This window comes from Juglans microcarpa x Juglans regia, chromosome 6D, assembly GCF_004785595.1.
Source record: "Juglans microcarpa x Juglans regia isolate MS1-56 chromosome 6D, Jm3101_v1.0, whole genome shotgun sequence".
Classification (NCBI taxonomy): Eukaryota; Viridiplantae; Streptophyta; class Magnoliopsida; order Fagales; family Juglandaceae; genus Juglans; species Juglans microcarpa x Juglans regia.
In genome coordinates this window covers 8498311-8512722 of record NC_054604.1, presented here as the reverse complement: position 1 = coordinate 8512722, position 14412 = coordinate 8498311, and the positions used below count along the sequence as shown (strand labels likewise).

At 34.0% G+C, this 14412-nt stretch overlaps 1 protein-coding gene across 1 annotated transcript; it reads right to left on the bottom strand.

Moving 5' to 3' along the window:
• Window positions 1-3633: 3633 nt before the first annotated feature.
• LOC121234220 (protein LEO1 homolog) lies at window positions 3634-13500 on the bottom strand. The gene is given in 13 exon segments (XM_041130080.1): window positions 3634-3985; window positions 4439-4597; window positions 5835-6086; window positions 6186-6290; window positions 6556-6687; window positions 6765-6944; window positions 8937-9068; window positions 9882-10058; window positions 10715-10770; window positions 10773-10899; window positions 11240-11366; window positions 12128-12468; window positions 13286-13500. Coding segments are annotated over 12 exon segments (1878 nt in total). The 5' UTR covers window positions 13400-13500; the 3' UTR covers window positions 3634-3985; window positions 4439-4462.
• Window positions 13501-14412: the final 912 nt, after the last annotated feature.

Below are 14412 nucleotides of genomic sequence, written 5' to 3'. Positions count from 1 at the left end.
AATCGAATTTTCAATGGCATGAGAATAATTTCTAAATTTGTTAGGGGGGATGTAGACATTCCTATTGTTTGGCATATATATGGGTAATGGATTCTATATATATATTCTCTTATATATCCTCTATCTCCATCTTTCCAAAATTCCTTCGCAACAAATACAGTACCATCGAAGAGAGTATTGTGTTTGTGCTTATATGATACAACTCATAAAATCAATAGCATCAAACGATCATGAGTCAATTTGCATTGAAACTGCATGTTCACACATGCCTTGCGGATAAATCGTTAAGTCATGAGAGCACTGGCAGCGGTCTCGCTAAAACGAAGCAATCTCTAAAATTTGATGAATTTGGAATTTAAAACGTTGGCATCGGATTCGGTAAAGATAAAAATTCAAACTTTGAGTTACAGTAAATTTATTTTCATCTTTATATTTAAAGAGTCACTGTTTACCGTCTATCCGGTTATTTTATTACAAAAATTACTTCTTCCAACTGATCTCTCTTTTCGCCCGTAATTTCGTTTCTTTCTCCCAAACCTCTCTTTCCTTTCTTCCTCTCCCATCCCTTTCTCCCATTTCTTTCGCCCATAAATCCAAAAAAAATGTCATTTTTCCCTCTCAATTTTTCCTCTACGTTTTCTCCTTTCCCTTTCTCTTCCTCTCTCTTTCTCACTTCCCTCTACAACTCGACACTCCCACTCTCCCCTTCTCTCCATTTTTTATTTAGGTTTTGCTAAACCCAACCTCATAAACTCATCCTTCCCCATCTAAATCGCGAGAAGCATGAGGAAATCTTAGGGGAATTAGGGTCTGGGAAGTAGATGCATGGGAGCAGATCTTCACAAGGTGGCGAAGATGGTCGACAGCTCGCGACGAAGATCTCGGCGAGTTCGATTTCGGACAATCTTACCAGGGAAGATCCTACTACTAAGTATGAATTGCTCAATGAGCTTGGTGGGTTTTCAAAATTTTGATTTTCGATTATTTTGCACCTTCACTGCTTATTGGATGAGAATCTTTGCTTACCTTTTTTGTTTGTGATATTGAATTGTGCTATTTTGATATGTACTAAGCGAAAAGTTGAAGTTTATTATACGGTTATGCTGCATTTACCTGTCTTGGAGAATTTTTGTGTGGTAATGTTTCTGTGTTGACTGTTGCCTTTTGAGGATGGCAGGGAAAGGGTCATATGGTGCAGTTTACAAAGCTAGGGATATACGAACATCAGAGCTGGTTGCTATCAAAGTCATTTCTTTATGTGAAGGGGTATGTTTCCTTTTGCTTTTGCTTGGGTTTGTGTTATTTTGAGTTTGAACCTTTCAATATCTTTGGGTAAGGAACAAAGGAATTTAGTTTATTTACTTGTGAAAAAAATTCGCAGGTTTTTTAAATTTGGGATTACCATTTTTAGTATCTTGGCAAATAGTAATGGAATACTGTGGAGGCCAAAGTGTTACTAACTTGATGAACGTAATAGAGGAGCCTTTGGAGGAGTATCAAATAGCATATATTTGTATGGAAGCATTGAAGGTGTGGTTGAATCTGAAATGTTTGAAATTTTTGGTGTGTTTTAATAATTTCCCTTGCTGTATTTTTTTGAATAACTATAGATTTAAAATATTGTTCTCTGCAGACTGCAACTTAAGGTCATCTTTAAGGTTACAAAATGTGAAAAACATGTGGCTGGATAGCCACTATGAAATTTGTATTAATTATTTTGAAGTTGATATGTAGCCTTTTTGTGTTAGACATAGACTAAACTTGTATATGTGTCCCTGAACTTGCTGTATAATTGAACTTGCTGAAATTATTTGGGTACTACTACTGGAGTGTAAAACTGCTACTAAAATTTACTAATATTTTCATTCTAGTTTATGAACTGATTTGTGGAGTTATTACATTATTTTGATACTAAAATATGAATCTATTAAAGTTACTGGTTTATGAACTAGTTTGTTGGTGAAAATGTTAGGTAGAAATGTTGATACCGAAATGTGCTGCAGCTTGGCCGTTGTTGGGTGATACTGAATGTTGGTGGATTTTGGGATGCAGCTTGGCTTTGTATTATAAATTGATGTTATAAATTGTTGTTATTTTTTGTATTTTGGGTTGTGGCTTGTTTTTATGATGGAAACAAGTTGGTTGGCTACATTATAGTTGGAAACAAGTTGATGAAAAATTAATTGGAAAAAAATAATTTAAATATCAAAATAAATTATTAATGTATATATGGTTAGTGTAATTGTAAAATATGAAATAAAAAAATAAAAAAATTATTATTAAAAAAATAATATTATATTATTATTTTGATGAATCCAATGGCTAATCCAATATGGAGTTATAGATATAATATTTTAGATTTATGAAAAATATGTACTTTTTATCAAATTTTAAAGATAAATTTGATGAATCCAATACTAATGCTCTGAGGATATATAGCAAGATTGAACTCATTTACAACCTTTTATGATTGCAATAACACTTATTGCATCATGATTTTTATTTCATAGCAAATATTATATAGTGCATTCTTCCCAATGAATTTTTATTTAACATTACCGAAAATTCTTCTATGTAAAAAGTTAAAATGAGTTCTAATAACACTATCATCTTTTTTATTATCATGTGATATTAAATAGTTGAAGATTATTTGTTAAGTCCAACTCGCAGACCAATTATTTGATATTGAGAAAATGGTGATAAAATAGGTAATAAATAGAATTTTTTTTTTTCTTACAGTAATTGTGTAGACATCGAGTAGAGTGTACTTCACATCCCTTCAAAAGCGAGTGAAATGTGAATGCCCAATTTCTCACACGTGCCAGGTTTTTAGAGTGTTATGATGGCAAATTTGCAACTTCAATTTTCTTTAAAAATAGTATTATATCTACTTAAAATTTTATTTACAATACTTATTTTATCAATTTTCCTTTAAACTTTAAATTTTAAAATTCAAATTTCTTGATTTTTGTATATTAATAATTAACACGTAGATAAATAAATTTTTTTTATAAATCTTTCTAATGTACATTAAACATGAGACTATTTTTCAGAATTCTGTGAAAGATCGAAAATGGGGGTTTCTGAGGGCGAAAATTCAAACCTTGTGAATAATAAAGTTCAGTTCCGGTCAAATCCATTTTCAAATCTGCAATTTTTGTTTAAAATAAGAGCGCACTAGAATTGCACCGTTCGGTATTACCGCTAGTTGTAAAATTAATTTTTTTTTTAATTTTTTTATTCATATCTTTTTAATGTATTTAAATATTTTTAAAAAATAAAAAAATACATTAATACATTTAAAATCACTTTCTTCATCATTCGGTAAAAAAAAAAAAAAAAAAACTGAACAGTATACTTCAGGCAGAATAATAGAGTTTTCCTTAAAAAAAATAGCACTGAAACAGTGTCCCTTTTGTGTGCATGTAGCATTACTATAAAAAGATAATAATAATAATAATAATATGCCCACCACCTTTTCAAATTCCGATTAAAATATCTGTCAAAAACTCTCAAACTAAGCATATTATTTACATATTTTGCAAAATGTTATGAGAAATTTCAAGAAAATCTTATATCTAAATAATCCCTACCAGCAGAAAATCAAGAATTTGCTTATCCATCTGCTCTTAATTCACATACAAGCTATGTATAATAATAATAATAATAATAATAATAATATTTAACAGCCGTTATCATATAAGTGCACATTACAAATAGCAATTTCTAACTCAGAAAGAAAAATTCAGGATTATTTGGGGAGAAATTGCAAAACTACATCAGTTCACATCTACTGGATAACAAAACACAAAATTCTTGTTTATATATACATAGACAAATTAAGAGCAACAGACTTTGAAAAAATGTAACAAAATGACCACCTTTCACATTTTGCTGCAAACTACAGTCATACCGACAATGCTCAGTGGCAATCTCTACCCCAATTGCAAAGGCGGTTCGTCTCGGATTCATTCTCACTGTTCTGCTGAAACAAGTAAGAATATGACTCAAATCCTTAGCCAGCTAAAAATGACCAACAAAAAATAAAAAAGCCCAATTCATAAAATCTGTTATACAAAATTTCCTTTTTCCAATTCGAAACCCCCCTCCCCCAACTCAAAAAAAAAAAAAAAAAAAAAAAAAAAACAACCTATATATCTATTATTTGGAAAGTGATGAATAAAATAATGTTACAAGACAAATCCTTAAAAAAAAATTAATTAAGAGGAAGAAATAAGAAGTGACATAGGATGCAAAACCAAAACAAATTTGAATATGCTCTTCCATGCAGATAAGGGTTAACTAGGCAAGTGTGTACGATGTAATTAGTTAACTCTTCTTTGAGAATGTGCCTCCACCTCCGACAGTTCCCACTTTGGTAGCAAGCATGACCACAGAAGATAACAAAATCCCTACATATAAACTAAGAGATACTCACAAGGTTACAATCTGAAGCCAGTTTTCATTCCTCATCACTATCATAAACAACTGCCATTCGGCGGTGGGATGTCATCTTTCTTGGAGGAGAGTCCTCATCTGACTCAATCCCCTTGCGCTTGAGGCTGCCTCCAAACTCCCTGCCCTTCTGTTTTGGCTCCTGAAAATATCCAAAAAAGAAGCATGATGAATAAAAGTTTATTTCATAAGATCACAACTACTCCTTGTCTGCCAGATTCATAGAAAGGTAATTAGGCCACAATATGAGAATATCACCGATTAAGAACAACTTAAGCATCTGGTATAGATATTTCCTTTCAATGTTAAGATTATTGTACCATCTACAACAGAGACTTTGTTGGTTATCTGACATCGGACAGCCCAATAATACCGAACAATCCAAATATATGTCAAAGAACTCTTAGCTTTCCCAGCAAAATGTGCACCACCCACAGTAACATGAATTATATTACGCATGGTGCAGTCGTTACTGCTTCAGCTCCAGATTATATTTGATTTTGACAGCCTGCTATGGGGATTAGAAAAAAGCAGTTCACACTACCACTGGAGCTGTACAGAGTCTTTCAGTTCTGATCCAGGATGAGTGCCAAGGCATTTTCAGATTAGATGCAAAATGAAATGTTTTTATTTTATCAGTAAAAGGTGCCAATTACGCAGGAGGCATGTTTCGAACCGGTTCAAAATGTTGTGTAGATGCAAAATGAAACAAAACACCTAGTATTTGTATACACACTGGAAATTCCATTAAACAAATATTATTAAACTGCCAAACATACCAGGTATTATATACACGCCACAACCATACACATAAAATTCCATAAAACTAATATCAGAACAATGACACAAACTGTGACCCAACCATCATAATGGCAGATGGCAAGCTGTTTTCAGTCAAGCCCCAGTAAATGTAAATGATAATCTTATCTCATCAAACATCCAAAGGGCAGAAGCAAGTCATACGACTTGTAGTGCATCATAATATAGAAGCATGCCATACAACGTTTAAGCACCATAATACGTGTTATAAAGTGTCCATCCAAATCATATAAAAGGCTCGACAATCAACCTGTACTGCTAAAAAATCTGAGATCATTACAGCAAGCAAAAAGAAACATTAGATCCCAAAAAACTCCATGATATTGTTCTCCAAAGTATGTTGTAGAAAGAGGCTGTTTAAACTCAGACAATGGGAAGTTTCCAAAAACAGTTCTTTATATTAAAAACAAGAAGTGCCTGCAATATCTGTAACGCTAAACAGATCAGAAAATTTTAATGAAGTGTCGAATCCAAATGGAAGGAGTAATGTTAAATTTCCAGACTGACTTAACCATGTAGCAGACAGATTATGTTATCATTAACCAAATAAAAAGGCATACCTCAGCCTCCTCCTCCTCATCCTCCTCCTCAGATGCTTCTTTCACTTCTGCCTCTTCTTCATGTTCTTCTTCCTCCTCTTCATCGTACTCCTGCACGGGCTCCTCAACCCTCTTACGTCGAGGAGACCTCTCATCTTCCTCACCGTCAGTTTCATACTCAGATTCCTCTCTATCACTATCAGAGAAATCCACTGGGCGCCGAGATAATTTAGCAGATGGCACGGATGACTTGCGAGGGATGTCTTTGGGTCCCTGCGACTAGAGCATCAAATATGAACATCAATTTAGTAGAACAAATAAATCACTATCTAATAAACGATAATATTCACTTGAGATTTCAAGTCATGAGACCTTCTTAGCATTCATGATTCGCTTCTCAGCCCGAGCCTCCACTTCCAAATCTTCCTCAAAGCGGTGTCGAGAACGTCGAGAATCATAATAATCTGTCTCATCATCCTAAATATAGGGTGATAATTAGAATAATTGTTGGAGGTTTCAACATAGGTACAGAGAGAAAAGATTCCAGAACATGACAGGAAAATGAAGAATAACAGGATCTTCCACACCTAAAAAATGTTTGCGGCCTCCAGAACTAAAAAGATGTACATCTAATTATTTGAGCATGCTCTGACAAAATCCAAAATTCATGTGAAAAATAATTTCCTATAACCAAGTGTATGACTTTTTCCTGCTCTGGTACATGGTAAGGGCAAGAGCTGACCTCATCAAGAGCATCTTCTAAGAACCCAGGAGAAAGCTGGCGCCTTCTGTCTACAGCTGGGGTGTATTTCCGGCTTACTTTTTCCCTCTTCCGATTAAGAAGTACATTTGCTCTGATTGTTTGACTTTCAGCCTACAAAATCATAAGAAAAATGGGTATGTGAACCATGACAGTACAAAGAAAAAAAGGTACCTAATGCAACTAATTACCTTTTCTTTTTCCTCCTTTTCCCTCTCCGGATCAATGTCAGTGATGCAGTTCTTAACCTTATAAACCTTTCTATTCCGTGAATCAACAAGAGCAGTCAGCAGTCTGTGAGAATTAGATGACAAAGACGATGGCATAAACCTCATCTTTTTCAAAATCCTTCCTTGCGATTGGAGGATTCCCTGCAAGCATTGCATATATGTATTCAAGAATTTTATGAAGTCCAAACAAGCAAGCGGAGAAAACCGTGCATACTTAAAAACAAGTGATGACCAAACATGCATAAATTCATAAAAGGTCTTACATTACAATGGCCAAGTTAGGAAGGATAGATCAGGCTTAATAATCAGAATCAATAAACCTACTCAGTTTCTGGTATGCATATTTATTTCTTAGAATCTAATTTTTTAAGTATTTGTTAGAATATTTTTTTTTATAAGTAAGAAGAGATTTAGAAACGAATGTCTAGGCAAAGCCCATGTACACAGGAAGTATACAAAAGAAAACACCTAATATACCAGTTTCCATTAGCTTAATTTTTCAAACCAAGTAGTATTTTTTTTTTATTGGCACCGGGTGTCCGAGAACAAAGTCTTGACTAATCCGAGGGTGCACAGGCCCTCGGCTAGGAGTTTCCCGTAAGTGCATCTCGGGTAATTTAAGGAGAGTTTCCCCTAGTCCGATGGCCCCTAAAAATTGTTTGCACCCAAGAGAATTTGAACCTTATACCTGGAGAGAGCATACAATCAAGACCAAGGCCTTTACCACTTGAGCAAATCCCTAGGGTTAAACCAAGTAGTGATTTAACATGACATCAGAGCAACGATCTTAATATCAACTCTGCACTTAGTCCTCATTTTAATCAAGTATTCCACTTATTTGGCCCATTATTAAGAGAGAGTCTAATCTACATGTGAGGGACGTGTTATAATATAAATTAAATGATTAAATTCACCTCTTTCCATTAGCTCTACCTTTTGAGCCAAGTCATGATTTAAAAGTATTATGTAGCCAGATCTTTTGAATGACAAGCTTCTATTCCCACTGATATAGATATAGCCATAAATGAGAATAATCTCGTCCTGTATGTGTACATTGAGTTTTAGTTTGCTAAAAAAAAATTCTTTTTAGAAGTACTTTGATAAAAGAACATATGACGGCTCCTTTAAAGGACTTCATCCTTTCTGCCCCAGCATCAAGTTCAAGGGAATCCTAGTACCCTGGCTTAAAATTCAGGTCATAAAATAGTAAAAGCAGCCAAAAGGGGGATTCCAACAACTTTACTCTTGGCACAAGCAAAAAAAAAAAAAAATGTAAAATAGCAACAAACTTCCAATAGGGGGATTTAATTCTAAAGCTTGAGGCAAGAAAGAAGCATGGACATCAGGGGTATGCCTATGAACTCTTAATACAGCAGCAGTCCTATGTAAACTTCCAAACAAAAAATATCAGAAGTCACAAATTGCCTCTTTATTGGATTATCTTCAACCCAGAGCATGAACAATACCAAGGATTTCCAGCAAAGCAATTACAACAAGAGAACAAATTAAATTTATAAATAAATAAGAAAGAAGAAGAAGATGTAAGAATGCTCTAATTCCCCTTAATATTGACCATCCTACACACACACATATCAATGAACCCTCAATCTACTATGGTTTGGGAGCTCCATGCCTGACCTAATTGTAAGGGTTAGTGTTCAACTTACATGTGATATGATGTGCTCATGTGCTAGCAAGTACATAAAATGGGAGAGTGGGATGGTTAAAGGAAGTTTAGTGATCTGATGACAATTTCGATGGGTCAAGGGATGCTATCAAAGGATGGAGAAATCACCTAAATTATCCAGGAGAAATCAACACAAATAGAAGTTTCTGACACAGTTAAACATGCCATCAAGAGAGAGTGGAGGGTAAAAGAATTTATTTTTTTTATAAGTAAGATAAAATTTCATTGATATAAGAAAATAGGCGTAGCCCAAGTACATAAGAAAATTTATACATCTTACTAGACTGTTTACTCAAGGTTATCTTGAATCCATTTGGCAGTTCACTAGATTTGATAAGGAAGCAAAAAAAATATGAAATGATTAAAGATATTATATTTATTGATCACACGAGATATAAAAATAATAATTAATTAAATGATCAGAAAAATCAAACGGATATGTTCACCTTTCCATGTCTGAGAAAAAGATGTGCTTGATCATGCTGAGCATCTTGCACAGATATGTCTAGAACTTCATTTCCAAGTTGTAACTGCAAACTACCATCGGACCATCTCACAAAGCGTGCATTGCTTTCATACTGCCAATCACAAGGAAATATTAAAAACACTAACTGAAATATGAAAAAAATGTTGAATTTTCAAGGTAAAATGTGCTCTTATAGTAGAGTTCAACATATTTCAGGATTTAAAGTCAGAGGACAGACAAAACTCAGAATCAATTAAAAAGGAAAAAGTTATAAAAGGCTGAAGAACCACTATGTTTTTTTATTGGCGCCGGGTGTCTGAGAATAAAGTCCCGACTAATCCCGAGGCTGCATAGGCCCTCAGCAAGGAGTTTCCTAAAAGTGCACCTCGGGTAATTCAAGGTGAAGTTCTCCCAGTCCGATGGTCCCTAGAAATTGTGTGCACCCAAGAGGATTCAAACCTTAGACCTTGAGGGAGCATATCACCAAGACCAAGGCCTTCACCACTTGAGCCAAACCCTAGGGGTTGAAGAACCACTATGTAGAAGGCGTTAATAATTGAAAATTTTATATACAACAATCAATCACTCATATAATTTCGGTCTGAAGTCAACATTTGTGCAAAAGATCTCTAAATTCACTTTTTAAAAAGCATTTAATCTAGTCGACATCAAGCAACGTTATAAAACAATACGTGCCAGAAATTCGGTACTGTATTTTGTGTAATCTCCAATTGTACACATTAATACAAGAAAATCCTCTTTAAAGGCAAGTATGAGAAGAATGATGACATAATCAGAGGACCTGCGACTTGTATTCATCCTAGCAGATTTGACTTCTGCCTTTTTCATACATAAATAAATGTGTTTGAAACCTCTGTTACAGTGCATGTGTATGTATAACAGATAACAGCATAAGATTACTTACGGATGTCGTGCCATCTGAATTTCTAACTGTCCTCCAGCGCACGATATTGTTCTCCAAGCGTATACGTTTCTTAGATCCAGACTCATCTGTCACAAAAGTATCCTCTTCCACATATGTTTTAGGATCAAACGGTTTTGGAGCAATGCCCATTATATTAGAAACTTTGATCATGTTCATCTGCAAACAGATAACAGCTGAGTACTAAATTTTGCGTCAACTCATGAGTAAATTATCTGTGATCCTTTCTATAAGAAGATCTGAATGCAATCACAATGACGAACAAAAACCATCAAGTACATTACCATGCACAAAGCTTGAAAAAGAAAAGTAAGAGGGCCAAGCTATAAAGAACTTTTTTTTTTATAAGTATGATCAATTGCTATAAAGAACTTCTTAACAACAGATAGATAGAAGAATATAGAAAATTTAGTGATAGATACTGCCACACTTCAACTATGCATGTGCATGATGCCAATAGCGATATGAGTTGGAAATATTTAGCAATTTCTGCCAAACAGGTCAGTAAAGGCAGTTCTCCAAGATCTTTTTCAAATACAACTTGGTCCCAATCCTCAACCTCCACCTCCATAACTGCATCCTATGCATGGCACCTACTAATTCAAGAGGATATGCAGATGAGACCATTATTAAAATTTGAAGCGATCAGCTCAAAAAGTAGACAATCCAGATAAGTTTTAACCTCAACTTTATGCTATACAAAACATGAAAAAATGCATATAGGTTTGTATAAGTTGTGCAAGCACCATGTAAAGCAAGAAAAGCAGATAAATAAAGAAAACATCAGAGCAGCACATAGAAGAGAAAGTATAAACCTTTTCTGGACGAGCTGGTGGTGGTTGTAATGGAATCTCCAGCTCCAATGGGGGCCAACCGGCTTCTCTTTATATTTAGCCTCAATGTTTTCCTCTTCTGACTCATATTGAGCATCTTCATCAGCAACTATATCTTCTGGTCTTAGACTCTTCCCATAGCTCCCTTCATCTTCCATAGGAGATCTCTAAGGAAGCAAAACACTTTACATTACACTTTTATAAGAAAAACACTTTGCATTACACATTGACCATGTATATATATACACGTTAATAGCATCACTAAGGCTGGTTAGGATAGTGAAACCATCTCAACTCATCTCATTTAATCATTACAACTTTCCCAAACTTCCAAACAAAATATAATAAACAATTCAACTTTTTTAAATCCCAAAACAAAATAATATTAAAAAATAATATTCTAATAATATTTTATTCAACTTTCAACTTTCATCTCATTTCAACACTATCCAAACCAGGCCTAAATTGAAAACATAAAGCCCATGCATCTAAACATCTGATACTTACATTTGAATCATGCTCAACATCTTCATGAACTGCATAGTCAGCTTCTTCTTCATCATCAGACTCACCAAAAACATCACGAACAGCTGAATGTGAAATATGATTCTGATCCTTCTCTTCTTCTAGTGATCTACAGTTAAGAAGTCAAGGTTCCCATAATGCCACTTGTCACATTTGAGCATCAAAACAATGATTATGCTTATGTCTTGATCTATGCAACAAATAATGCTTAGTGAACAGGCCAAGCATGCCAGCCCAAGCATCCAATGAGAAATAATTTGACTTTACAAAGAAAGATAATGTTATAAAGCTGTAGAAATCAAAGATTTGAATTTTCATCAAATAAGGCATGGAAATAAAGCTTATCAAAAAATTAAAAATAACTTATCAAAAAATGAATTAATGAACAGGGATAGAGAGCAATTTGAAAAGACTAAGTCAAAGCAAACGTTTCAGTATATGTGGCTCTAAAAAGGTAAAAAGGGTGGCCCAAGCACACTGGAGGTTCACAAAAAAACTTACCTAAAAGCACCTAATATTGTACACTTCCCATTAACATCCATGTCTCCTTCCTTGGAAAATTATGTGTATTACTCTCATAGCATAGATACTCTCACTTACCTATTACCAGTTATTTCTAAATGAATTTAATTCTCACTGTCAAAAGCCTACTGAAACAAATGCAACCATAAACATGCAGACAAGACATGCATATACAGAAATTTAAAACACAAAAAGCCCCCAAAAACATGCATTGAAACAGCAGAAGATAAAGTAAAAGAGATGAAAAAACTCCTTATAAGCATAAGAAAAGAGATTTTCAATCAGCATTCGATTGAGTTTGAGTGTGCACATGCACGTGAGAGAGATAAGTACTTGTAGGCAGATTACCTTGGACGTCGACCCTGTTCAACCTCCTCATCTTCATTGTCAGGATAATGGCGTTCCTCAGATCTCTCTGATCCACTTTCAATAACATCACGTCTCTTGCTTGTTACTACTCTTTGACCGTACTCTTCTTTTTCATCACTGTCAGTATCCTTTCCTTCACTTTCTTCTCTTTGATCACCAACCTCTACTTCTTGGGAGCTTTGATCTCTTTCACCCTCACTTTCTCCAGGATCAGGATCTACATTGTGCAACTCACCTTCACTCTCTACTTCTACCTCCCCGTGCCCCTCCACTTCACCTTCGCCTTCAGCCTCCGGCTCCAGCCCTCCTTCTGCTTCATCCTAGAAACAAAGTCATCACATTATGGTTTTTTTTTTTTTCCTATAAAAAAAAAATAAAAGAAAAACAATTCCATGTGTATTTACTTCCAACAAACAATTCAAGTGTAGAGAAATTTGCATCTTCTCTTCCATTTTATTTCCAAAAAGAGGAGGGTTATATTTTCATAAGCTTGATTTTAAGGGGATAAGCACAAATTTCTAACCGCAACTGTAATTTTTCTTACTAATTTCCTTCCTATACTCCGATCAACAAGACCCAACTTTAAGCATTTCTATATATATATATATATATATACACACACACATATACATATGCACATATATGCTTAACTACATATCATGTTGCTTTTGTACGGTTTCCCGGATTCCTCACCGTCAAAAAACAAAAAGTAGATGATCGAGTGATGAACAATTCAGAAAAAATTCTTGCTTCCAAAATCAAGAATGTGAAATGCATACATATACACAAAATGGAAATATTTACCCATTCACTTAATTTTTATTCTTCAACATTTTTTTATAAATATCAACATAACGCGTCAAATACACTTATAAAGATTAAACAGAAACAAACAGATAGGTATATGTGCATGAATTGCTCCTTAAATAAATACTCAACTTAGCAACAACAAAACCTACGGAACCTAAAAGCCACAAGCCAGATCCAGAGCCAAAGCAAGAATATTTTTTAAACTACTAAAGCTCGCATTCGGGGCATGAAATTGCATATTGAAACTTTTTGTTTTTCTATATAATCTAGATATCAAAGAAAAGTGAGTGAGAGAGAGAGAGAGAGAGAGAGAGAGAGAGAGATTACAGAGGCGTAGTTAGGCTGGGGATTGGACTCGTGCTCGGAATCAACCTCTTCCTCCTCTTCTGATTGATCGCCAAAAAGGTTCTGCATCATCTGGTGCCGCTTCTCTTCCCCCATCTCTCTCTCTCTCTCTCTCTCTCTCTCTGCTCGGAGCTTTCAGGGTACTTCTCTGTATGATCGGCCTCCGCTCCGCTCGAGTTTCTTTGGGTTTTATCAATCAATTATCAGCCCAAAATATTCTCGACACGTGATCGTTCGGCGAACGGACAGGGTCCCACTTAACTCAATTGATCGGATTTTTTATTATTATAAATAATTCTCAGTTAATTAAGGCATCGTTTGTATTCAAAACTCATCTCAATTCATTATTATAATTTTTTTAAATTTTCACATAAAATATAATAAGCAATTCAACTTTTTCAAATCTCAAAATAACTTTCTCAAATTCTCACATAAAATATAATAAATAATTTAATTTTTATTCTATTATTCACAATCTATCTCAACTCATCTTAACTCATCTCTGAATCTAAACCATTAAGGGCTCGTTTGTTTTCAGAGATGAGTTGAGATTAAAGTTAAAAAGTTGAATAAAATATTGTTAGAATATATTTTTTAATATTATTTTTATTTTGGAATTTGAAAAAGTTGAATTGTTTATTTTATTTTGTGTGGAGATTTGAGAAAGTTGTAATGATGAGGTGAGATAAGATGAGATGTTTCCTGAAAACAAACGAAAACTTTAATCCTATATGAACGTTATTTATTTACGAGTAAGACTAATACAGCCCTAGAATGCATAAGTTTGACGTATTTCTTTTAAAAAAATATGATTTATCATTAAAAAATAATTTTTTTATATATATTTCATATTTATCTATATTTTTTATTAAAAAAAAAGTACGTGAAACTTTCACAATCTAAAACTGTAAATATTATTATTTTTATTTAATAAATAATTTTCAATTTTATTAAAACTATAAGAATAAGTCATATATTATCTTACAAAGAAAGATTTCACTTTAATACTATATGGATCAAATCAACAACCTATAATTTAGTCTCGAAATAAAGTTGAAAATCAAGCTAAGAGTTAAGGTTGAGAAAAGATAAAGAAAGAGACTCAGACT